Source organism: Uloborus diversus, chromosome 3, assembly GCF_026930045.1.
Source record: "Uloborus diversus isolate 005 chromosome 3, Udiv.v.3.1, whole genome shotgun sequence".
Lineage (NCBI taxonomy): Eukaryota > Metazoa > Arthropoda > Arachnida > Araneae > Uloboridae > Uloborus > Uloborus diversus.
In genome coordinates, this window is record NC_072733.1 from 128205016 (window position 1) to 128232336 (window position 27321).

At 34.3% G+C, this 27321-nt stretch overlaps 1 protein-coding gene across 2 annotated transcripts in view; it reads left to right on the forward strand.

Annotated features, from left to right (window-relative positions):
* The window catches only part of LOC129218456 (transcription elongation factor B polypeptide 3-like), a 192101-nt gene that overhangs the window by 115821 nt on the left and 48959 nt on the right, over positions 1–27321 (forward strand). For both annotated transcript variants that reach the window (XM_054852731.1, XM_054852732.1), the window contains exons 4-6: positions 511–604; positions 23462–23551; positions 26026–26079. In XM_054852731.1, the coding sequence (XP_054708706.1) occupies positions 511–604; positions 23462–23551; positions 26026–26079 (238 nt within the window). The remainder of the gene's footprint in view (positions 1–510; positions 605–23461; positions 23552–26025; positions 26080–27321) is intronic.

The following is a 27321-nucleotide window of genomic DNA, read 5'->3' on the forward strand; positions in this document are numbered from 1 at the left end:
TATTTCATTCTTATTCATTTTATTGAGATTTAAATATGTTTTGCAATGGGCATTGAAAAAATACGATTTTTAAGAAGATACCCCCTTCCACCCCATTAGATAGAATTGTAATGCAGTTGGATACATTAAATACTTGAGAAATAAAATGAAATAGTAAGATGCATCATTTAAAAATATTGTTTAGGATAAAATAACGTGCAAAAACAGCCATTGTCCAACTAAATACAGTATATACTCGATAAATCGAAGCCTTGAAGTTTTGCCCAAGAGTTTACACTCACCCTGTATATGTAGGAAAGAAAGGCACGTGTGAAGATATTTTTTTTCCGTTTCTTTATTATTATTATTTTTTTTTTTTTTCAATTATTCACATGTACCCTTATAGAATGTTACATGTGCACATATGAGCAAATTAAAAAAAAGACGCATATTCTGTAGTTTACTTATTGTCATCTGTTGTTTTAAGTAATTGAATTGCTGCTTAAGGTAATGTCACATATTTTGAATTAGGTTCCTGATATTGCTTCAACTCTTCCACAAATACAGCCCAACTACAGACCATTAGTGCATAAAAGCCCAGAATTTACTCCTGTGAAAAAGAAAGGTAAATTATTTTTTTAGCATTCTTCCTTCTGTGCTCAAACATTTAAGCTTTAAAAAATGTCGTTAATAGTAGTTTTTTTTGCTAACACATGGATGGGAGAAGCTGTTCGGCTGGTCCTACAGCTAATTTATCAATCCCCAATGAGGATTAAGTACCCCTTTGAAATTCCCCTCATTGAAAGTTATTGTTGCTTCTGGTCAACTATTTCGAAATTCGAACGTGCTCTACCAGACTGAAGTAGTAATTATCTTTAATTTCAAATTTAACTCGGCAAGTTTAAAAGCTTACAAAAATGACTCCTGGTTCTTCAATCTGTGCTGAAGTTTAGAACTTCAACATGTTCCATTTCAATCAATCTAAATGACTGCATCAAGTCTTTTGTGTCGATCCTTTGCTCAAGGAAGAGCAACATGGGTGATAGTACAAAATTTTCAAAGGACGGAAGTTAAAATATGTTTCTGTCGAAACTATCCAAAAACATTAGTCACAACAATATTCGCTAAGTTGGGTATTTAAGTTAAATGTTTGAAATTCCTTTTTTTTTTTTTTCCGTTTAACAAGCTTACGAAATTTATTGGAATTAGCAACCACCATGTATTAAGATTTTAAATGCAGCAATATCAAAAACAGTTATTACATTCAATTCTCTGTTAAATCATGCGGAAAAAAAGTGAGAATATTTGGTAAAATATCGAAGTAATGAACTATTTTTCCGTCTGACAACCTGTCAGGAAAAAAGAAATCTGTCGATAGACAGAAAACTTTCAATCCATGCTACTCATATAAAGCGATAAACAATAGAGCTTCCCCAGGGAAAAAAAATCAGGAACATTCTACCGCATTTATTTTTTTATTTGAAAATGGGCGGTTTAAAAAGTAGAAAAATTAAAAGTAATAAACATATTCATGATCAAAGGTCTGATGTTCATATTTCGTACCAAAAGTTTCGTTTTTGCGATCGCGATTTTTGAAAAGGGGTCAGCTTTTGTGATTTTTGCAGATAGTTTCCGAGACTACAATTTTTCCAAACTGTTTTTATTCTGAATGAATGTCGATAGTTTTTTTTTTTTTTTTTTAATTTCTTGTATCCTTCTGACGTTGATTTTTTGAAAACAAGCACCAATTTCCATGCAATGCGAAACATCGCTAATCTGACGTATATTACCGCTTCTTATGCAGTCAATCTTTTACTGTTGTCTTTAAATAACAGTCAATTTAAAATTATATCAGAATGTGTTAATATATAGTATATAGGCGGCTAGTATGGGGGGGGCAACCCCCCTCACTTTCAAAAGTAAAGAGGAATTACCCCCTCACTTTTCAGTGTTTAAAAAAAGTGATCGATTAAAAATGAGTTTTTATAGGGTGGATTTATTTATTTCACGAAAGTAAAAATCAAAAATTCCAAATAAATGAATTTCTTCTTATTTTACTTCATAAAAATGGTACTTTGAATTGGAAGGGGAAAGTCTACAGTCGCCCAGTGGCGGATCATGGGATTGTGAGGCCTCAGGCGCAGCCAGATCCCGAGGCCCTCACAATAAAAACAATAGAGTCTTACTAATATTAACAATGCGGGAAATCATAACCTTTTTTATTTTTTGGATAAACGAACAAGCTTTCGGGGGGGGGGGGAGGAACAGTTAAATTCTTATTTAAAAGGGGAAAAAAACAACATTCCTGACAAAAAAAAAACACATTACAGTGAAAAATTTTGCCGCCTATATTTGTTCGTAATTTAGTCAGTTCAGGGGGAGAGATCCTCCGAGCCCCGTTTTCTGGCTTTTACAGGGGTCGGAGTGGAGATTTCAAAATTTTTAGGACACAATTTTGATAAAATTGTGTAAAATAAATTTAGTAATTTTTAGGACAACAAATATCAATTTTTTTAACTTAAACGTAATTTATAAGCTTCATTTTCGCATTGGATGATAAAACGTTTCAAATTCCATCTTGAAAATTACAATACAATGCATTCAATCTTTTATTCTTTAACACAGTGACCAGTATGAAGTAAAAATAAATGTACATATGTCCAATTGCTTCTTTAGTTGCTTTGCTGTTGTTGAAAAAATGTCCTTAATAAGGAGGGATTAAAGGTAGAATGCAAGGAGCAAGTCCAAAATTTATTGCATACTTTTCTTTTTAACAGATAATCTGATACTTTTTAGTATCTCAGAATCATCAAAAATATCCCTGTAAATTCCAGAAAAATCATTTTAAGATGCAAATGAATAATTGTTTTTTATGACAACTAAAACTATATGAAAACCTCCGCTTATGAAATTTTACCTTGGAGTGAATTCGAAATAAAAACTTTGGATTGTTTCATCGTAACCATTTTTTTTTTTTTTTCAATAGAAGACGAAGAACATAAATTTAAAATACAGCTTGATTTTTTTCAAGCTACTTGTCAACCTCTTATGTCTCGCTGCATCAGCATGAGACAATATCTGTGAAAATAAAATGCTCTAAATTCATCCCTTTATGCATGGCACCATGTGCTAATTTTGCATCTATTTCTGCCTGCTTTTTCAACCACAAGGAAGAGAATTTCGTTTCCCATGGCACTTTAATAAAACAAATTACTATTCACATTTTAAAACAAAAAGTTAGTGACTAAATTTAAAAATTATATGTGCAAGAAACAATCCAACTACACTGAACCGAAACACAAAGCAAAGTAGTAATGTTAACAATTGTAATTTAGGAAATTTCAGGGTGTTAAATAAAAGCAACTTAGGCATGCTTAAAGTTTTCTATACCAATGCTCGCAGTATTAGGAACAAGATGGATGAATTGAAAAGCATAGTTATGGATGAGAAGTTGGATGTTATCGGAATTACAGAGACATGGGCTACCGAATCTGATGCAGAGTTATTACATATTGCTGGGTATAATTTATTCAGACAGGATAGAGTAGGCAAAAGAGGTGGTGGGGTTTTATTTTATGTTAGAGACAATTTTATTTGCAATGAATTGGTCATAAATGATAAGCCTACTGATATTGATATGGTTTGGCTGGAGTTGATGAGCAGTAAGGGGATAAAGCTACGCTTTGGAAACATTTATAGGCCACCTAATTCAAACCAGGGACAAGATGAACAGATGTACCGTATTATTAGTGACATGTCCAGTAAGGGATCCGTTATCATAATGGGGGATTTCAATTTTCCGGGTATTGATTGGAATAATTTTTATCCTGGTAATGGCAAAGAAGAGGAATTTTTAAAAGTAATTGGTGACTGTTTCTTAGATCAAGTTGTAACTCAGGGAACTCGAGAGGAGGCCATTTTGGATCTAGTTTTTTGTGACATAGGTAGTTTTGTTCAGGGGTTGAGTGTAGGGGAGCATATTGGAGATAGTGATCATAACAGCATTAGGTTCCGGGTTAAATTTGAAGTGTGCAAAGATGATAATTTTAGGTTTGTGCCCAATTTCAGAAACACCGATTTTGTTGCACTTAGGCAGAGCTTGAAAGAGGTTTTTTCGTCAGGGTTGGAAAATAGCGACGTAGATCAGCAGTGGACGGAATTTAAGGATAAACTTGCTAAAACCGTTGGGGACTATGCTCCATTTAGGAGAAAAGGTGTTAGTACCAAAATTTGGCCCATGTGGTTCTCCAGGGAGACTAAAGAAGCTCTTAATTATAAGCAAGCCACTTTTCGTAAGTTTAAAGAAACTGGTCAGAGTGCGGAAAGGCTCCAGTATGGTAAGGCAAGGCGAAATTTTAAGTATTTGGTACGGATTCAGAAAAGGGAATTGGAGCAAAGGCTGGCAGATGACATTGATGGGAACCCTAAGAGGTTTTTTGCTTACGCTAATTCTGGGAAAGCTCGAAACAGTCAAATTGGGCCTTTGGTTGATGAGCATGGAAATTTAATCCAAAACGATAGGGATATTGCAAATGTTCTAAATAACTTTTTTTCCAGTGTGTTTAACGATAACTGTATCTCAACAGTTGACACTAACAAGACACAAGCTATTATACAGCTTGAGGATTTTGTATTTTCCAGGGAGGAGGTTTTATTTCATTTGAAAAAGATTAAAGCAACTAAAGCTCCGGGACCAGATAATATTTATCCAAAAATTTTAGTTGAATGTGCAGAGGAATTAGTGGATGTTATTTTGAATATTTTCAATGCTTCTTATAACTCGGGGACGGTGCCAGAGGACTGGAAGCTGGCTAACATAATGCCACTCTTCAAGAAGGGGTCTAAAGGTATTGCTGGGAATTATAGACCTGTAAGTTTGACTTCGGTGATTTGTAAGATTTTCGAAACTTTGATCAAAATTAAGATCATGATGTTCTTAGAGACTAATAGTCTGTTGACTAGTTTGCAGTATGGTTTCAGGAAAGGTAAATCCTGTACTACTAATTTATTGCATTTCTACGACAAGGTTACCTCAGCTTTAGATAACAAAAAATGTGTGGATGTTGTTTATATTGATTTTCAAAAAGCTTTTGACAAGGTACCGCATGTTGCTCTTCTCAGCAAGTTAGCTGACATTGGAATAGGAGGAAAAACTTTACTTTGGGTTAGAAATTGGCTTACTGGTAGGAAGCAAAGAGTAGTTGTGAGAGGAAATCATTCTAATTGGAGTGATGTTTTAAGTGGGGTTCCTCAGGGATCAGTTTTAGGGCCTCTTTTGTTTATTATATTTATGAATGACATCAATGATAATATTTCTGGAAGCATGAATTGTTTTGCTGACGATGTAAAAGTTATGGGGACTGTCGAAAATGAAGAACAAGTAAAACAGCTGCAAGAGGATTTAGACCATATTACTAAGTGGGCAGATAAATGGGGTATGGCAGTTAATGTAGGGAAATGTCAAGTGCTACACTTAGGTCATGGAAATAAGCGTATGAGATATCGTTTACAGGGTTCAGTCATAAATCAGGCAGAAAATGTTATGGATCTGGGTGTCTTTATAAATCAGGACTTCAAGTTTAGTCAACAGTGCAGTATTGCTAGTAACAAAGCCAACAAAATGCTTGGGTTCATCAATAGATCTATTTCAAACAAATCTAAGAAAGTTCTTCTGCCTTTATATAGGAGTTTAGTAAGACCTCATTTGGAGTATGCTGTTCAGTTTTGGTCGCCTTATCTGAAGAAAGATATTTTTGTATTGGAAAGGGTTCAAAGAAGGGTAACTAAATTAGTAAGGGGACTCTCAGATTTAGATTATGATACCAGACTTAATAGGCTTAACATGTATAGCCTGGAGCAAAGGAGAGTCAGAGGGGACATGATTCAGTTATTTAAATTTATCAAAATGAAAGATGTAAATATATTAAATTTTTGCGGGGAAAGCAGGACAAGGGGTCATTGTTTTAAGCTATTTAAATCTCAGGCTAACTTGGAAATCAGGAAAAACGACTACTTTAGCAGGGTCGTGGGCACTTGGAATAGCTTACCGGAAGAGGTGGTAATGAGCAAGGGAGTGGATAGCTTTAAGAGGGCCATTGATCTTCATTGGGGACTAATAAATTGACTAGGACCAGCCTAGCTGGGCCCAGTGCCTGTTGCTGGTCGTCACATTTGTATTTGTATTTGTATAAACTGACTCTTTGTATTGGAAGAACAAGCTAATGCTCAGACTACAACGCAAGGTAAGCACTTTAAAAATAAATATTCCTTCTCAGTACACCTGGGGACAAACCATTTAACTTTTGTTTTAAATATACTTTTTGAACCAAGTGCTTACATTTGAGTTCTTATTTTATTTTATAAAGAAGAATGACTAAGATTTAGAAAGTATAGATAAAACAGTTTTATATTGAGCACTTGTTTTTGTTAACTGCATCCCCCCCCCCCCCACGCCTTTCTCTAGAAAAAAAGTAGCAGCAGCAGTTTTACTCTCTTTCTTTAAAAAAAAAAATTTCTTAAGGTCTACGAAGTTAATTTTGTCCTTAAATACAGGCATATCATCAGGAAAAGTTTCATTTTACTGCGCAAGTTGGGAATATAGTGTGAACATTATAGACATTTTAGGATGAAACTCGAAATTTTAGGAACCTTAGGACAATTCCTACCCCTGGTCATTAAGCGAAATCTCAACTTTCCCCAGTTTTTCCGATGCAAGTATAATTAGTGGTGCCATCAGAAAAAAGTCCAAGGAGGGTGAGGCACTTAGCAAAAAAAAGAGAGAGAGAGAAAACTTCCGATCTAATAAGAAAAGGGGGGTCTGGGGGGTTCTTCCCCGGAAAATTTTTGAAACTTGAAGGTTTAAAAACGTCATTTTAGACTTTCTTTGCTGATGTTTGGGGACAAAAAGATCCAGTTGTCTCAGCGGAAAGTAGTAGAAATTGAAGCCTTAAAAACGCGATTATAGGCCATTTAACGTTAGGGGTAAGGGATGGAGCCCAGGGAGTGCCCTTAATCATTTTTTTAAAAAATAGATCGAAATCAATTCTCTGCCCATCCCCCCTTCCCAATTTCGGAATTGAAGTTTCAAAAAAGCAATTTTCAGACAAAAATTACATGATAAAAAATTTTACGGGAAAGAGGTGCTGGGCTCTTCTGTGATTTTTTTTTTTTTTCAAAATTATGGTCCTAAGAACTTTAATATTTTATATTCAGGGGCTATACCATTTAAATATTTTCTAGGTGTAGTTTACAAAACTTAATTTTTTTATGATATTAAAGAAAAAGTATGTTTGGGGACCCTTGCTCGAGTATTTTCTGAAATTCAAAGAGTTCATCGGCCCCCCGGATGGTAATCCAAAGGCGTACGCTAAGAAATGGGGTGATAAGGTGGAAAATAATAATGAGTTCGCAACTATGATGAATCCAAGTGAAATTCTTACTCTCATATTTTTACTTTCCTGAAGTATTTATATATTTCTGAAATTCAAAATTCGTAATTTAATTTCCTTTACTGTTTGAAAATTCTGATTCTTCAGAAGTTTTCAAGCAAATCTTAAAGCCTATGTTTTTTTTTCTATAATCATTACCATCAATTTTTTCTTTTTCTTTTTTGAAGCAGTGAAACATGCTCTTTAGTAAATGGCAAATGTAAATGTACACTCCTGAAAATAAAACTGAAACACTTCAATAGTTGGGGAGAACCTAACCTGGCAGCATTAAGAAAGCTACGCAGATCTTAGTTATTCCATTACGACGATATCAGGTTAGGTTTGCCCCAACTACAGTTTTTATGTAAAACGTTTGTCTTTAATAAGTAAATCAATCTTAATGAAGTTGAAATTGTAAAATACATTACAAAAAATGGCACCAGTAAAAGAAGGAGAACACTAAAAATCAACTACTTTCGCTGTAGAGGCATTTAAAAATTTTTTAGTAATTTTATAAAGCGTATTTGTAATGAAGTGACAAATGATTCTTTACTCTGTAATGGAAATATAATTTAAAGAAGAATTAACAGTATATTCTTTTTTCAAAAGCAATACCTTTGTACACCTTTAATTGTAGGCTATTATACTTCAAAATTTATCATTTAACACCAAGATTGCAGCAGAATTTAAAAAATTAAATAATTACGAAAACATATTAAACTTATCTCAAAAGGAGTGGTCTTGTCGTTGATTGAAGACACACAACAAAAGCACGTTTAGGAGCACGAGTGAATCAAAACAGCGAATTAGCTGGTTCTTCCTTCTTCGTCCAAAAATAAGAAAAAATTCCTGCCTTTTTCAAATTACTTATTTAGTTAAATACGTCATAAAACTAGCTTGTTACGGGTTGGTAATGGGTGGGAAAGTGGTAAACTTAGCAAAAAGTAAAGAAAGAAAATAGCTGTGCCCGGCGTGTGAAAACGACTTCGATCTGGACCCCCCCACAGATCTGTCTCTTCTCCCTTCAGCATTCTAGACAGGACTATAGAAGTTAGAAGGGCTGGGTCTTAGCGCCGCGAAAGTAGGAACAAGGGGGAAAGTGCCAGTGACGTCACTGGGTAGACTCGATCTGGGACATAAGTATAGTGCGTGCTTTCGTAATTCTTCACTCTCTTTTCCCGCTTTTATGTTTAAAAGTTTTTTGAGGGTTAAGCTTCAAAAAAAAGAAATACAAGGGTAAATGTTTTGAGTCTTTCGACAAGTTAATAAGCGATACCAAAAACAATAAACATAATTAAAATCTACAATACAAATTTTTAGTTCCTATTGTGTAGTTTTCGATATTTTTTATCCTATATGCGTGTTTTAAAGGGGTAGAAAGCAGAAATTCTGCACAATAAAATTGAACTTATAAAGAAATGAAAATAATTTACTGTGCTTGTCAAGTTTCCTCTTGTGTGTACATAATTTTGTCAGTTTCGACTTTAAAAAATAAGAATAATATTGTTATTTCAACCTTGTCTCAAAAAAATGAAGGAGATAAGATAGATATAAGGAATAACTAAAACATATTGGAATTTTGTGATAACCCATTTGAATCTAAATACTGCCGATATTTTTTAGAGGAAGTTTTTTTTTCACGAAGTAACTATAACTCTGACCAAGAATCTTAACAAACGTTGCATTTGAAAACTGAAGTAGAACCTCATTAACCTGGACTAATTGAGGATCCAGGTCATCTAGATTGTTTAAAACAAATTAAGTAAAATAACCTATAAATTGAACCAATGTGCATAAGTAAAATACTTGAACCAAGTAAAAATTGTATTTTGAATTCAAGAGAATGAAACATCAAGCTGCATTAGAAAAAGTTAAAAAAATAAAGTTACAGCCTTACAAAAATACATTATTGCGCTAATGCGTTCTTTATTTATACCATATGTACATTCAAATGGTTGTCCGGATAAAGCAAAGTCCAGATTAATAGTTGTTTACTGAAATTGTTAATCAGAATTTTAATCACTTGAATTTAAAAATAACATATTGAAATTTAGCACTGTAAACCAAATTTAAAGTTTCAATGATTGTCACCAAATTTATAAAGCTAACTTATTTGTAGTGTGAAAAATTTCTTCTTGTCTGAATTCTACAAAACATTACGTTACAGTAATAAATAAAATATTTCCCAATATTCTCCAAAGTTTTCTTCTGTGATAAAGTCCATTTTTTAAAAAACAAATTTTTTGCCTACTTACCTTTTGTCCTCAAAGTTTTTCATTCAAATATCGGATTCTTCCAAATGTTCTTACTCGAGAAAAAAGTTCAATAGCCTTTTTATATGGGCCAGGAAATTGGTCTTTCAATGCAGAAGAACAAATAAATGGCCTAGATTTGTACAATCATAAAAACACTAATTTATCTGATTTGAAAGCTTTAAATGATCACAGAAAAAAAAAAGCTCCTATACAAAAATAGATACACGATTGAGATAATCACGATATAGTGCTCATTTTCCATCTCCCTTTTCCCATCTTTAAGTAATTTTCTCATCAATGCAAATTATTATATATTTTAAGCATGGGGATACAGTGTTCAAGAAATTGTTAAGTTAAATCTATTGAGCAATATATACAAAGAAATTTCATGCATTACATCTAAATGCATTGTAATTTCACGGTCGAAGGAAATTTATTGCGGTCTCACAGTCCCGTTACTAATTAAATATCATAAAGTTGCATTGTGACAGGGTTGAACCAAATCCTATTAAAAAATAACTTCGCACACCACATTTTATAAAATTTGTCTTGCTCTTTGTCTTAACTTTTTAAAATTTTTCCCCCAATTATTTATTAAAGCAGCTTCAAAGTTAGTATTCAAAAAAAAAAAAAAAGCATTTCAAAACAGAAAAAAGGTTGTATTCTAATTTTTGGGTGTGTTTTGAACTCTTTCAAAATCTTGAGGGAAAGCTTAAGTTTCCAGACCTTTTTCAGTAACTATAGGTCATCAGCACGTGAAGGCATTTTCAATACTTTCAAATATAATTACCCACAAATATTTTCGATTCTAAAAAATGTGACCTTTATGTCTACTTTAGCATAACGTGAAGGAAAAATAACCTGTCAACAGATTTATCGCAGGATCTGAAGAAACCATAGTCAAATGTTATGAGACATTTCCAAATTAAAATCGAACCTTGAAAACAATATTCATATCCTTATTCATAATGAGTGATTTTTAGCCTTGTCTGGGAGCGGCTTCAGCCCCTCCAACTGCCTCTGCAACAATCCTTGTACCGAGTAAAAATTCTTAAATTGTATTTTAGCTAAGGCATACCACAGTTCTTTGGGCATACGCTGTGGATATTATCCCGCGGAGTGTACCCTATGACGTCAGAAACAAGTTTTCTCCCCTCGCTGTCCACTTGGCGGCGGACGAAAAGATCAAAGGAACGAGCTAGCCCTTGTATTCGTAAGCTCTGATTCTAGAGATAAGGAAAGGCAATAGAAGTAATTAGATAAATAAATACCTTTGTGCTGAATAGAAAGTCAAAACAAACAACGTAAGTAGAAGCACAAATTTGTAAATTACAGCAGACACGTGTTTCAGCGTTACAGGGAACGCCTTTTTCATTGCAAAAAATAATGAGCTTATGGATGAAAAGACATCCGCTTTTGTCGGATGTCTTTTCATCCATAAGCTCATTATGGCCGAAACACGTGTCTGCTGTAATTTACAAATTTGTGCTTCTACTTACGTTGTTTGTTTTGACTTAATATAAGTAATTGTTCGTCAAGAAAAGTGACCATTCCAAGAGGTCGAGTTTTACACCCCATATTGTAAATCCTGCTGCCTGCTCAACTTATTAAGATAAACACCGACTTGGGCATAATCAGGGCGGTAACCAGACTTTTATTTCGGAGGGGGTTTTACCAAACACGTTTTTTGAAACATTTATATGATCTATCAAATTTGGTTTCATGTATATTCTACTGATTTTTGTTACAGTGATTCTCTAAATGGAGGGAGGGGATGTTCTTACAAAACGCCATATTGTTATATAATAAATGAATTTCTCAATAACTACCGTAACCACACAATTAGTTTGTACAATTTTTCAGTCATACTAATTTCACTTCACAAATAAAATTGAAATAATAATAATAACAACACTAATATTTTTGTCACCAAAATATAAATAAATAAATAAATAAAAAAAATAATGGAAAGCATTTCTTTGGATAAAAATTTCGGATGGGGTTTGAACCCTATGAACCACCTCCTTGCATACGGCCCTGGGCATAATCGCACAAATGACGACTGGCATATTTTGAGGACTGATATAATACTGACACAAAAATGACGACTGGTATATTTTGAGTACTGATATAATACTGACACAAAAATGACGACTGGTTATCATTTGTTTGGGACGGGGGGTGCCTCACCCCTCTCTCGACACTTCCTAGCTAGATGACTATTCCAATTAAAGCAAATATCTTTATGTGTATATCAATAGTGCTTTTTTAAAACAAGATGCATACTCCTTACTCAGACGAAACCGACTAGTAAGTGGTCAAAGAACTACTTGGAACGGGAAAAGTTCTTCTAGGAAGCAGGCCTGGATCTATAAATTTTGGGGGGCCCTGCAAAAACTCTGTAGGGCCACTCCCCAGAGGCCAGCAGTGTACATTCGTACCTTTAATAAGAACTTAATGCTAGTTTATTTATTTTTTTATTTTTTTAAATTTCTTGGGACGTTGGGCTCTTTCAGGTTGTGTCCCCCCCCCCTCCTGCACTGCGATGTTTGCGGGTGCGCAGATCCGGGCCTGCTAGCAAGATTAACTGTGCATTTTATCAGAATAATTTTGTCGAACATTTACAAACACAATTTTATGCTGAAATTGTGGGAAGAAAGAGGAAAATCTCCAGGGAAAATCCAAACAAAGGCGCCTGAAGCCAGGGGCCCCCTAAGCCTCAGGGGGCCCTATTGGAAGCAATCAGGCCACCCCTAAAATTCATGATTAAATATCAATTTTCATGAGTTTTGAGCATTTTCCACTCAAAATTATGGCTGTCAGCGGCAAATCCTCAAAACAAAAAATTTTGGTTTTGAGGATAGGCCACTTCGCAGTTTCGAGGCCCCCTGCTTTTCTGGAGGCCCCAGCTATCGCCTCATGCGCCTATGCGGTGATCCGCCACTGCGGTCGCCATCACAAATTTTGAGCCCATATTCCTCATTTTTTGTAATTCATACAAGCAGTAATGTTAAAACAACAAAAGTAACTGTTTTTAGTATAGCGAAACTCAGAGGCTTGCCGGTTTGTTAAGTTGTTATACAAACATGTATTGAGTTGCAATACAAACATGTATTGAGTTGTTATACAAACTCAATACATGAGTTTGTATAACATCCGCTGCTGGTCGAGCTGCAATTTGAGATACACTCTGGTTTTGCTAATCAGCGAACCTAAAATCCGCGAACGTCTATTATCCACGAGATTAACAAAATGTAAATAACGCCCACTGAAAACAAGTGCGGTTCAGTTAACATTTAAAAAATTCTCCGCGCTTTTTTAGTAAATTTTTGAATAATATTTTTTTTATTGAAAATCAATTTTAATCTAATACTTATTGACAATTATTATCAGTGACATTTTGCCATTTTTCGGGTAGCTTCATAATTTCGCCGGTGTAAAACTTCTGTGGTTTACTGGCAAAAAACTTGGCCAAGTGATTTAGAGTGGTTGTTTGGTCGACCAATTTGTTACCATCAATCAAGAGTTTTGCAGGGACCGAAACAAATGATAATCATCAGCGGGTGCAAAGTCCGGGATATACGGTGGATGCTCCAAACTTCATAACCAAGTTCCGTCTATTGGTTCCGAGTCATCAAAGATGAGTGTGGTTTCACATTATCATGAAGGAATACAACTCCTTTTCTGTTAGCCAATTTTGGTCGTTTTCCCTTGACTGCTTCATTGAAACGGTCGAGTTGTGCACAGTAGAGGACTGAATGTACCGTTGTTCCTGGTTATAGCAGTTCATAATGAAAAAATTCTTCCAATACCCACTAAACACTTTTCGTCAATTCAGACTTTGAAATCGTTTGTGGTGCATCACCGGCCTTTGACCAGAGCCATTGCTAGGTCAAAAAACTTGGGGGGATGGGGGGGCTACGCACCTTGTGACCCCTTAATCGTTTCAAACGCATGTTCCAATATGCAGAGAGAGAGGTTTAGCTTCTGGTTTAGCAGGGAGTCATGTTACTAGACTTTAGTACTAGCAATATAAACTTAATCGTAAGGATCAATCTATTCAGTCAGAAATAAGTGGTATCGGAAGGCTACCTCCCGGCATCTTTTCGAAATTGGAGGTATAAAAACGCAGTTTTAGATTATATTTTAGGTTGGGGGGAGGGGGAGAGGAGGTTTTGGATAGCCTCTCCCAATAATTTTGAAATACAAACGTCTGCGACTCCAGAAAAAGAACTGTTAACGTTTTGAAAGAATGTGGTAATTTGGTCTTTATTCCACTTCATTTTATTGTAAATATGCCTCCTGCTTTCCTTGATCAAGTTTGGATTTACTTAAGATTTTTACATTTAATCATTTAGAACTTCAGGTGTGAATATTCATTGCAATATTTTGAATCTCTCTTTGTATTTAATTTTTTTTTTCTATTTCAAACATACTTTACCGACGCATGCATTTTTCTCCACTTAGCAATGGTTTTCAGAACAATATTTTTCATCAAAGAAGTTACATATAGGAATGTTTCGGCTGAGCCTATGAAGCTATCCTATTTATTTATCTTTTTTTTTCACTGAAGCACCACAAAGCATGGTTTTGTATAATAAGGACCGCCGAGTTGCAAGACGTGCACCATATTAGTTTTGTCGCCGGCCCTCCCTCCCATTATGCTAATTTTACTCTATGCATAGTATTAAGCCGAGTTCAGTTTTCGACTATGCAGACACACTCACTCGGCGTCCTAGTGAACAATGTACTAATTACTCTTTCTTTTTTTTCGTTGAAAAATGTTCGAAGAGTACATTTCCGCGGCCCTTACTTAGATAATCTTAATAAAAGAGAATCGTGGATATTCCTAATTTGTGTTTTAAGATTACATTTTCTATTCAAATTTTACAGAAAAAATACTTTTTGCCACTAACTTCAGTTGTTCATTTATAATTAATATTTTAATTTTTTTAAAACTACGAAAATCTTCCCTTTTTCTTCGTCTGTTGCATCGCTAAAATGAAATTGGCGGCCCCGTTTCTGAAAAACTGGATTGGTGTAGCGCCCCCTCCCCCAACCTGGCGACGGTCCTATCTTCGACCGTGATCGCATGCGTTTGAAATTCTCTCATTTAATCCGCTTTTAATCGCAGGTTTTTATCCGCTTCAAAAACGGTTAGATTTCGATGCGTTTCTCTGATGCTAATTCGGTAGATCATTTTTTTTTTTTGTGATTTTTCTTGGGGAACCCTCACATCGAGCTTCTTTTAGTATCCTCTTCGTTTCAGATGACTTCAAATTGTTACGTGGTTAATGTTAAGTGCCTCCAACATCTCCTGACAGCTTGTTGTCGATCTTCCACCAGTTGAAAAATTTCATCGGCTTTTTCAGTGACTGGCCAATAGGGTGGAACGAAAATGACCTTAAATTTTTTTTTTCAATTTTTGTGGTTTGCCATAGGGGGGAAAAGTTTTCATTTAAGTTTACAAAGAAGCAGAAAAAATTTCATTGCTTTACTACAACATCTTTAGGTGCCGCAACGAGCTTAAAGTTTGATAAAAACCGAAATTTCCATTTAACAATGAAATTCCTTTTTATGCTTTCCTACTGTATATAACGGCACAAAATATGACAGTAAATACATTTTTTAAGCATTATATTAGGACAAAAATACTAATTACAAAATACAGTTAAAAAAAATCATAATCTTTACTAATAATAAATCTGAAAGTCTGTCTGGAGATCTAGATCTCTGTCTGGATCTCTGTGACGCGCATAGCGCCTAGACCGATCGACCGATTTTCATGAAATTTAGCAAAGTTAGTTTGCAGCATGGAGGGTGTGCACCTCGAAGCGATTTTTTGAAAATTCGATTTTGTTCTTTTTCTATTCCAATTTTAATCACGTTTACCTGAGCAAAATTATAAGATGGGCAAGTAAATTACCAAGTTGTCATAACGTGGAACCGTAACATGGGCAAGCCAATTGGCGAGAAATTCTCCTTACATTATTTGTAAATATACAAGCAAACCAAATGACCTTTTTTTTCTACAAAGGGCAAAGCCGTGCGGGTATCACTAGTATACTATAAAAGACATTAACAATTCCATTTTTACCATTTAAAGTATTCTTAATGATTGTAAATAAATGTTTTTTTTTTTTTTTTTTTTGTACCAAATAACTCTTTCTTCCAAATAACTCTTGAGTCAATGTTTCGTCTCCTGCGATGAACCATACTTTTTAAGAGCCGCTTAGGTGTTACAAGTTTCACTTTGAGGGATTCACCAGACAAATGTTTTACGGAGGGGGGTTCGGTTATATCATTTTCAGCCCATGAGATCAAATCGATGTAATCTTAGGCAGCAAAAATTATTTGTTGAACTTTAAACTTCTTAGCCCCGCCTATACTTTGTGTTCTTGCATTCAACACGCGTTGTAAACCAAGTTCTCTTACATTTCTACGCTCTTTGCATAATATAGTCCAAATGGAGATTTTCTGTAGCATCAAAATACCCATTTCTTTATGTAACCTTGTCTATAATGTTCTTAAAATCATGAGAGAGATATCGTGAATGTAAGATACGTTCAAATAAATGTTTTGAACCGTAAGTACAAGAAGGTTTTAACTTGATGTTAAACCATACAGGAGCATACGCATTGCCCACTTGATCCGTAAAAGAAATGGATCCTTTCTTGAAAATGTATGAATGAGTAATGATTACTATTAATAAATTTCAGTATTATTATTTGTTTCAAACAATTTTAGCGAAATGCCATGCCCATATAAAGGAAACTACTTTACTGCATTTTAACAATGTACTGAGTCAGAGTCTTGAGATTTTCAGTCGGATTTTTAGTTGCCACGTACATTCAAAATGTACGGTTTCCAAATGTAAGTCATCTGGAGTGGGGAAGTTTTCCCAGGTTCCTTGAAGATAAATCTAGTGGGCAAGTCCCACTTGATATAGTGACACACATATCCAATTCATATTTGTGATCTTTACTTATGTCCTGTATGTTCTCAAAAATAAGGTTATTTTCAATACACTGTAAAAACGATTCAGAAACGTTCCTGGAAAATAATGGGCAGCTGATGTGCCCAATATCTGCAAGTAACATATCTTGCAAATTCCAGGAACTTTTTCCTCCAAAATTCAGTAACCTTCCTGATATTATCCTGGAAGCCTCCTGAAAAATTTAGAAATCTTCCCGTTTAATACCAGTCGTGTCCGTGGAAGTAATATCTTGGCATCATTCTGATTTATCAAGAAAGTTAAAAGAGCATTATTACAAACATGGCCAAAGCTATGCCAGAATTGCGAGTAAGTCAAGAGAATTTTACTTGCCTGCAAATCTTGCAAAGCAATGCCGTCCACACTTTTCTCCCTTTGGTAGTTGAATTAGCATGGACGGGCCGTACTTGAAGTAAAGCCGATACACTTTATAAATACGCTCAATTAATCTTTAAACTGGGAGCTAAAAATATTTTTCACAACAGTGAAAAGTCTGCATTCTTGCGACTTGTAGCAATTCAGGAAACTTTTTGTTAAGAATACTTAATTTTTCCAGGAAGTGGATAAAAACCATTAAAATCCCGAAACGTGACACGGAAATACCCAGTAATGTTTCGGAATTTTTTTACAGTGTAGGTAAGGAAGTTGACCTATATTTTGTCTTTAAATTCGTTTGATTCTTTTGTTTTACCATCTAAGAATACATTAGGCTTCTATTCCTGTTGTCTCAAAGAAGCTCTTGACCAAATGTAATCTATTCTGGAAACTAAAAAGTCATATATATTTCACTTACAGAAAGATCTTTTCCAGCCGCACTTTTTAGGTCGTGTCTAATAAAACAGTAGCATTTCATTGCATCTTCGTAAGTAGGTAGTAAAATTTCATTGAAATCGCTAAAGATTCCAAAAATAGGACATTCTGATGTTTGTCTTGTCTGCACTTGTTTAGATTGAGCCATTGCAACTTACAACAATGAAGTATTTTACCAACTAACGAAATTATACATTACTCATTAACTGAACTCGACGAAGAAATTGACACCTGACCTGAGCTTGGCCCCATTCACACAAATCACTGCTGACCAGCCCCGCCCCATTTGAACATCTGCTGCTGCAATGACTCAAGCTCCCAGATGCCAGTGCATTTGGCAAAAAGTGCCTTTTTCCGAAACTTAACTTTGCTCTTGCGGCACCTCAAGACATAATCCGAACTACAAAGAAAAAGTTATTGTGCGACCTGTTGAGCATAAAAATTGCTTTTCGACAGCATTTGAAGCATAAAGATAAATTTGAAATTTTTAAAAAATTTTTTTTTTAAATGTATCAAAAATTGCAATTTTGCGAAACTTTATGCTCTTTGCGGCACCTCAAGACGTGCTTCAATATTTTTCATATTTTTTTTACATCTTGTTTGCATGAAAAGGCAACTTTTCCGCACTACGGCAAATTGAAAATCAAAAACTTTTTTTTTCGTTCCACCCTACTGGCCAACCAGAGCGAGGAGCATCTTTGACAAATTTCCGAAACGACATTGAACAAACCACTCTTGAGTCCATCGTTTACTCACTGCATTCTCGCCTTACACTGCACAAATTTTTTGGCATGTTTTTGCAACGTTCTTGCCTTTTTTGAAGTAAAAAAGCATTACATATCGTATTTCTTCAGAAATTTCACTCATTTTTAAATTGTTATAACTTTTTACACTATTAGCAAACAACTTAAATGTGTTCATTAACAGGTAGCCGAACATGTTCATGTTACATTTCAAACAAATATTTATCTGACGCAATCGATTTATTGTTACCCGATATATAGAGATTCTATGTACTGGATATCTGCCGATGCATAGACGTCAGCGCCATCTAGTGACAAGAAAGCGGGAGGACTTTTTAAATGACCGCTATTAAAGCCGATTTTATAAAAAATACTTGGCAATTAATGTTATTCAAGTAGTTTTAAAGATTTCTTTGAGCAGTTTTAATTTCTAGTTCACTAACTTTATTTTAGTATAACAGATAAAGCAATTATTTTTATGCTGAAATCTTAGTGCTATGTTTAACTACAACTTTAACCGTTAAAATCGCAGAATCGCACGTGTGTCTTGCTTGGTACAGTAAAACCTGTAAAGTTTGCCTTTGTAACCTTTGTAAACCTTTGTAAGTTGACCACCTGTCTATGTTGACCGCTTTTGTCAGGAACGGAATTAGTCCTATCTTATATAACGAAGGAAAACCTCTGTAACTTGACCACCTCTCTATCTTGACCACCTGTCTATCTTGACCACTAATGAACACCAAGTTTGGTTTGGAGTATTGTAAAAAAACCCTTTGTAAGTTGACCACTTGGTTAATTTTTTTAAATTTTATTTAGCAAATTATTTTTTTTATTATTATTATTTTTTTATAGCTTTCCAAGAATATTTTTTATACTAGACCAGCATTTTACCAACTAAATGAAACAGCAGCATAACTAAACCTCCTTTTGAGTTTAACCACATGGCAAAACTAGTAAGAACCCTTTTATTCTCCAAACTTGTTTTTCTTTTGTTGTTCAGCGAAAAATTTGTAATTTTTGATTAGCAATAAATTTTTAGGAATTATTAATGTAAAATGAGTATTTTTTCATAAACAATAACACGTTTTTTTTTTTTTTTTGATCAATTTTACTGAAATTTTAAATTTGCGTGACACATTATACATCATTCTGGGAAAATAATCTCTAAAAATATTTGAATAACATCTTAGATTATTGCTTCAAAGTAATGCTAAACAATGAAAGTGAGTTGAACATAGGTGTCAATTAGTCAAAAAATGAATACATGGTGCAAGAATCACAAAAAAAAAATCATTACCCCCTTTATAAGTTGACCACCTGTCTAAGTTGACCACCAAAGTACTGCACCGCAAGTGGTCAACTTACACAGGTTTCACTGTATTTTTACAATTTGCATAATGTTTGGACAAAAAAGAGGCAAATGAATTATCTATTTCACACAAAAAAAAGTTTATATTTTAATAATATTTGATAATTCTTTTCAGGGGTGCCCATTGGGGAAGTCACTTTGAACTTTTCCGTATTCTGCAAATTTGGAGACAATATTGCAGCATTGAGATTTTTTCTTATTTTTTTTTCAATTGATTTTTAATGTTGCCTAATGATATTTATTATTAGATGTTATGTTTGCATGCTCGTATTTTGTCATTCGGTAAAATTTATTCGATTCGGCAAATTGAGTATTTCCCCCCCTCCCAAAAACTTTAGGTTAGGACCCCCCTGGTTCTTCTGTCACATTTTTAGCTGATGAATTTGGTTGTGAGTACAGGATAACTAACTGTTATTGAAACAAACCATCGTAACTTCCGTGTTCAATAAATTTTATAAATAAAGCTAAAATGTTTCATGTTGTAAATAAAATACAGTCGAGCCCGCTTAATAGCAATTCGATATGAAAAACTATTCTTATAAGCGGGATATTTCATTAAACGGGACTAAAATAAGAGAACAATGGTTTGGTACATTGAAAATGTATTACATTAAGCGGGATATTCTTTTAACCAATATTTTAATAAGCCCCCTTGACTGTATGATGTTGGTTAACAGTGTGTTAAATTTAAAAATGCTTTTTAAAACTCAAGATTTTAAGAGTAATGTAATAAATAAAAGGCTAAAACGATAGGTAAACACTGATAAAATATATTTATATAGTTTCAAATAAAAATAAATTTCACGGTTAATTATATTTATTTAAGGAAAATTTAAAATCTGAAAATGTTTTTTTAAATGATTAGACAAAGAAAATCCGAGTTTTAATTTAAAAAAACTCTGGCTCTAATGCTACATATTACTGGGAACTAATTTTTTCCTGGAAAGAATTTGAGTTTTGTTTTTTGATGAACCCTGTACTTATGCACACGCATTACGTATTCAGTTTTAGCTTTCTATAAAAAAAAAAAAAATAGAGATTCAACAAAATTGTTTTCTAGGTAATATTTTCATTTAGGATTGTAACCAAAATGCTTTTTGATTTGGAATCTAATTAAATTTGATTTAAACAACAGATTTTAATAAAATGATTTTTTAAAAAATGAACGAAAATTGAATGGATTGTTTGTCTTCAGACATTGTCTTATATCTTTTCAATTCAGTGTCTTAGCCCTTTTTCAACATAGTTCACTTTATGGTCCCAAGCCCAACAAGAGCCCATGTCAGCCTAGTTGGAAACTGAGGGCCCGGGCCTTGAGGGAGCCCCGCGGCACAGACCCAAAAGAAAGAAAAAGAGGAAAAGAAAGAAAAATAGAAAGGAAGAAAAGAGGGGAAAACAAGCAAACACCCCCCCCCCCTGGACGTAAATAATAAACTTTTCTTTCCGCCTAAGTGTTCATAAATAAGCAAATGTTCTGATCTCCCTAATGATTGGGAGAGTAAAAATGTGTGGTGAAATGAACGTCAATAGTTCCATGCATGCAACCTTCTGTATATACGCTACTGGTCATTAAAATTGCTACACCAAAAAGGCAACATGAAATTTAAACGACAGGAAGAAGATGATGTGATATGCAAATGATTAGCTTTTCAACGCAGTCAGACAAGGCAGGCGCCCGCAGCGACACCTACAATGTGTTTAAATGTGGAAACTGTACAACCAATTTCCCACATGCAAATTCAATTTGAACGTTGTTATGTGGTGGAAAATTGTTGTGATGCATCGTGTTAGAAGAAGAAATGCGTACCAGCTCGTTTCTGCTTTTGATAGGGGTCGAATTGTAGCCTAACGGGAGTGCGGTTTATCTTATCGCAGTTTTGCTGCTCGCATCGGTCGAGATCCAATGACGGTAAGCAGAATATGGATTTGTTGGGTTCAGGATGGTAATGCAGATCAGCGTGCTGGTTCTCAACGGCCAGTAATCAATAACAGCAGAGAAGACAGGCATGTTATCCGCATAGTTTTAATGGATCGTACAGCCACATCACGAGTCCTGAGTCGAGAAATTGGGTCATTTGCCAGACAACAAGTGTCTGCATTAACTGTTCGGCGACATTTACAGCAGTATTGACTGTCAGCTCGGAGGCCATGGCTGCGGCTACCACTGACGCTGCATCACAGACAGAAGCACCTGCAATGGTGTCATCAGCTACGAACCTGGGTGTACTAAAGGGGAGGCGTCATTTTTTCTGATGAATCCAGGTTCTACTTACAACATCATGATAGTCACATCCGAGGCATCGTGGTGAATGCACACAGGCGGCATGCATTTGCCATCGTCATACTGGCTCATCCCCTGGCGTGATGGTATGAGGCGCTATTAGATACACATCTCGGTCACCTCGTGTTCGCATTGACGGCACTATGAACAGTCGGCGTTACATTTCTGATGTGTTACGACCTGTGGCAGTACCCTTTATTCAAGCTCCGCGAAACTCTACGTTTCAGCAGGATAATGCACGACCGCATGTGACCGTTATTGTGCAGACTTTCCTTCATACGGAAAATGTTCATCCGCTGCCCTGGCCAGCATGTTCTCCAGATCTCACCAAAAGAAAACGTCTGGTCAATGGTTGCTGAACAACTGGCTCCTAAGCAAACGCCAGTAACTACAGTCGATGAACTGTGGTATCATGTTGAAGCTGCATGGGTGTCTGTACCTGTACATGCCATCCAATCTCTGTATGACTCAATACCCAGGTGTATAAGCTTTGTTATTGCTGCCAGAGGTGGTAGTTCTAGGTACTATAATTTCTCAGGATCTATTCACCCAAATTTCTTGAAAATTTAATCATTTGTTATTTCCAACATAATATATTTGTCCAATAAATATCATTTTGTTATCTGCATTTCTTCCTGGTGTAGCAATTTTAATGGCCAGTAGTGTACAGAATAATCGATTCACCCCCCCCCCCCACTCCCTCGCCAGAAAAGAACGATCATAAGATATAGTTCAATGATTTGAGAATTGTGAATTGTATTACTTTAGGGACATGTTTACACTATTGGGGGCCCAGCTCAACGAATGGTTGCCCATCTCCCTGTCAATCATTCTAAAATAAACGGCAATACTTTTAAGAATGAACTTTTCATAACTTTGATAGTTAAGAATAATAAGGAAGATCGAAGATTCATGAAAGGATTGTCTTCAGACATTAGACATAGCATTGTAAAAACACATTTTACTTTAAAGCTTAGTTTTTCATCTTACATGATGATAAACAAACATTTATAATTGATCAAATACTACTTGTTAAATGTTCATCAAACTCTTATTTTTAGATTGATTGTCAAATAGCACTCTTAGAGCACATTGCAACGGGCAACTAGTCTCGTAGTTTTAGCACTGGAGAACACGTTTTCAAGAAACTTGAACTTTGAAGTTATAAATCATTTCCCAAATCAAAGAACAGGGAAGGTTGCTTTTAAATATGTGCAATATTGTGCTTGTGCATAGTTTCAATGCAAAAAAATTTGGTTTTGATGCGTGAATTTCTGTGTTGAATTTTTTTCTTTTTAAATTAAATAGCAAGCAGTATTCCTGAACTAAAATTATGATTGTTTGTAAATTCTACTATTGCGGTGGCACTTAAAATAGAGGTAATTGGTTTTTCAAGTAAACAGTTTTGATTTTTTTTTTCCCTTTTTCCTCCTCCTTTTTTCTTTCCTATTTTTCCTTTTTTTTTTACGGGACGCTCTCAGTGACAAAAGTGACGAGGGGCCCGCCTTGGCTCTCTGCAGCCCTGCGGGTTCAGTAATTAGGTTATTCATGTGATAATCCTACCTTTTCTTTCCCATTATGATCATTTTTGTCTCTTTTATAGTGTTAACTAATGAAGATGCTATAAAGTTTACATCGTCAAAAAAAGAGAAGACTGCTGTCTACTCTGGAAGAAGAAACCATACTATAACAGGTAAAATTTCAGCTTTCTGAAATCATATGTTCTTTAATTATTATTTTAAATTAATCCACGCAATTGTTAGCTGAAAAATCTGATTTTTGTGATACAGATAAGAATTTCATGCTGTGCAGTGAATCTTTTTTTAATTCCATTCAAGCTGCGAGTGTAGTGTATATGCTTTGGTTGTGAGTTCATGTTAGGGTGCTCAACAAACAATATCATTATGGATACATCACTATTTATTCTTATATGTACACTAGGCAAAAAACACACATTCTATTTGCAAATCCATCCACGCTCCTCCGCACTCCTCTAGTCTCGTTCACCCCGAGTCCCCGTTCTAGTCTCGAACGCAGTTCTATCAGAGATCGGGAAACTCCGATATCCTCGAAAGCAGACACCACAGCGAGAGACTAACTCATTTGCAGGTGGCTAAAAAGGATTCCTATTAGATCAATTCATAGGGCTATTTAAGGACATTGCATACTTTTGTATATTCAGACTAGGTTAGATTGCAATCTATTACTCATCATATTTTTCATAATATCAGGGATGCCAAACTTTTCAGAGTCCTGGTGTCCTTTGAAAAATTAGGTTTTTCAAAGGGCATCAAAAATTAGATTTTTCAAAGCCTAGTGATCCTTTGGCTGGACTTATTTACTTATAACACCAGCCTAGTTATTAAAGTCTCTGGTATTTGACAATAATCATTAGGAAATTTTCCCAAGTGAGGTTTTACCTGTTTTACTATTGTTAAGTATGATACAGATCAATGAATGCCTGATTTTGTAAATCCTTCTCCATTTACTAACTATTCTGTTTTTAATCTATTTTTTCAGTATCATGGTTTGCTTTGTAACTGGAAATCATCTAAGAAATTTACTTTTTAAATCGAAGTTTGCAGTTTTCAAAAACCTGTGTTTGCTGTGTAACACGCAAAAAACTACGAAATTTTCATCCTTTTTTTAGTTTTTCTGTTTTAACTCCTAAACTATGCAACTTTTGATACTAAATGTGAATGCTAATTTTAAAGTGCATTACATGCTCAAAAAAAGAAATATCATACTGCAAAAAGTTGCCAGATCTCCCTCATTCTAATGAAGTTTTTTTTTTTTTTTTCAAAATGACTGTCTTTTGTTCAAAAATATTCTGTTCAAAATAAAATTGGGTTGGTAACTTACTACTGGAAAAAACCAAATGTGGCCGAAAATTCTTGTGAAAAGTACAGGAACTAGGAGAAAGTATGCTTGCGTTACCTATATAGAGCTGACAACTATCGTCCTAGATTGTTTTTAACATAAATGGAATGTTTTTCTAATACTTATAACTTATATAAACACATATTCATGTGTTTTCATATCAGTCTTTTGCCTTTTTCTGTAGACTAGGTGTCTTGGGATGTCTTGAGAAGTGTTTTGTCTCATTATTTCAAATGTCAAAATTTCCAAATACAGTGGAGGGTCAAAAATCAGCACAACTGGGGACAAGTGGTTGTGCGGATTAACTTTAAATGCTATTTTATAATTGAAGAAATAAATACAAGAAAAAAGTTTAAAATATTTATGAATTACTTACTTCATATGACAGTTGAATAGTTATTAATCATTTAAAAAATATGCAAACGAATTATTTCAGCTGTTACTTAAACTTTTAAATCCAAAGGTAACAATTGCTCTTGGAGTAACCACTACCATATAGAAACAAAACCCAATAAACGGCGCTACTTTGAAAATACTTGCCTTTTATTTTCAATATTAAGTCATTTGTTTTCAATTGAAATGTCCAAAATCATTCACATTCAGCTTTTACATGCTGAATCGTTTGTATTTTTGGCTTACTTTTGTGTTTCTTTGATGCCATGTGTCAAGCAAAATATTAGCATTTTGCTGTCTCTCTGCAGCAATCTTTCAGCATCTGCTTTTGGTTTACGAAATTTCCTATTTCTTTAGTAGTACATAACATAAAGCATAGTAAGCAAAAATACAAACTTTGTTTTATTTTGAATCAATATGTTTTTATTTAATTATATTGCTTGGCATGCATGTAATGCAGAATAATAAAACAAAACGTATTTTCCGCAAATTCTGTGTTTTTAAGAGGGACAATTTTTGGGGGGAAAATCACGATTTGGATAAGGTAAGACCAAAATAAGATGAAAATGAAAAATAAATACATAGTGCAAAGAAAAGGAAAAAATTGATGCGAGATTCGAACATTGGGGGATTTGTGACGCTCCCTGTTTTTTTTTTTTTTTTTTTTGTGATTCTTAGGAACTGTAGAACCTACATACAAAAGTATTCTGCATTTTCTTCTTTTGAAAATTAAATTCATTATTTAACTCCCCCCCCCCCTCAGTCTCCCAGTTAGATATTCATAACAAGTTAAATACAAAGCAGGTATCATAACTATTCCCAATATAGTGACACTAAATATTAATTTCAATAAAATTTTGAAATACTGAATTTGAAAATATTTTCATTTTACAGAAGTGCCAACATTATTCAATGCTTGTATTGAAGTACTCATCGATAATATTGATGGTAAGTATTTTCATAAATTGTCAGTCAAGGAGAGAGAGAGAGAGAGAAGGTCTAATTCACATTTTTTCTTTTCTTTCTTTTATCTTCTGTATTCAATATCCCTTTTCTATAAAGGTTATTTTAATTAAAAGCTTTATTAATCTTTATGTAATATATGTTTGAATGTATCTTTATTCTGTTCTCTTTAATTTCAAAACATGAATTACATTTACACAATGAGTTGTTACAGTAGAGCCTTGTTAATCCTAACCCAGCTTATCCGAAATTCTGGTTCAAAAGTTCTAATCGAAAAGATTATCTTACATACATTAAATATACTGAAAAAACAAAATACTTTTCATCATGCTTTAATTCCACCCACATTGAAGAAATCAGTGAAAAAGTTCAAGAGAGTCTCACATTTCCATTTAATAAATTTATTTCAATTAAAAAATTTTTTCCATAAACCTTTTAGACTAAAGGATTTTTTCAGATTTAGCTGACAAAACAAAAGTGATGCTTGACAAAGAAACGGGAGCATTTCTTGAACACAATATCTCATGTCTTGTTTTGACGTTGCTCAATATAGCTTTGTGCAATATTTCTAGGACATTTGAAGCTTCCGAATGGGAAACAAGAACACTCTCTGGCTTAAATCTTACTGTTGGTTCAGCTACTTCTTTAAAGCTAGGGATGTGTTTAACACAAAATGGAAAGGGAAGACATGTCATCATTCTACTGCTTTTGAATCAAAAAATAGAAGAGATAGTAGTGCTGATTATTTATAACATGCTTTGTTTTTGCACACATCCTTCTCTTATCTCTATATTTACGGGAATTTCAGGTACCAAACTTTTGTAGTCCGAACAATCCCAATTAGTTCAGACTAGCAGGTCTCCACTGTATTTCCTGTAAAGTATTGCATGCAAGTTCTTGTAAATAATGTATTTTTCAAAATAATATCATTTAATAAATTTGACTTTTTTTTTTTTTTCATATTTTACTTATGAAAATGTCTCTTTGACTGTTTAATCGATTTCTCAACCATTATTGCCTCTTAGTGTGTGTGGTTCTTAATGGCATTTCAATTTAACAAAACCTGGCAAATAGTTCAAATATTTTTCAGAGTTATACTGCAATCCAGTTTCTAATGTGCTCACTTCTTCTAAAAGCTGGATTTAGAATAAAGAGGGCATTCTTCTCACATGCGGTAAAACATTACATGAGTAGCATTTTCTTTCAATCCATTATTTGATCCAAATA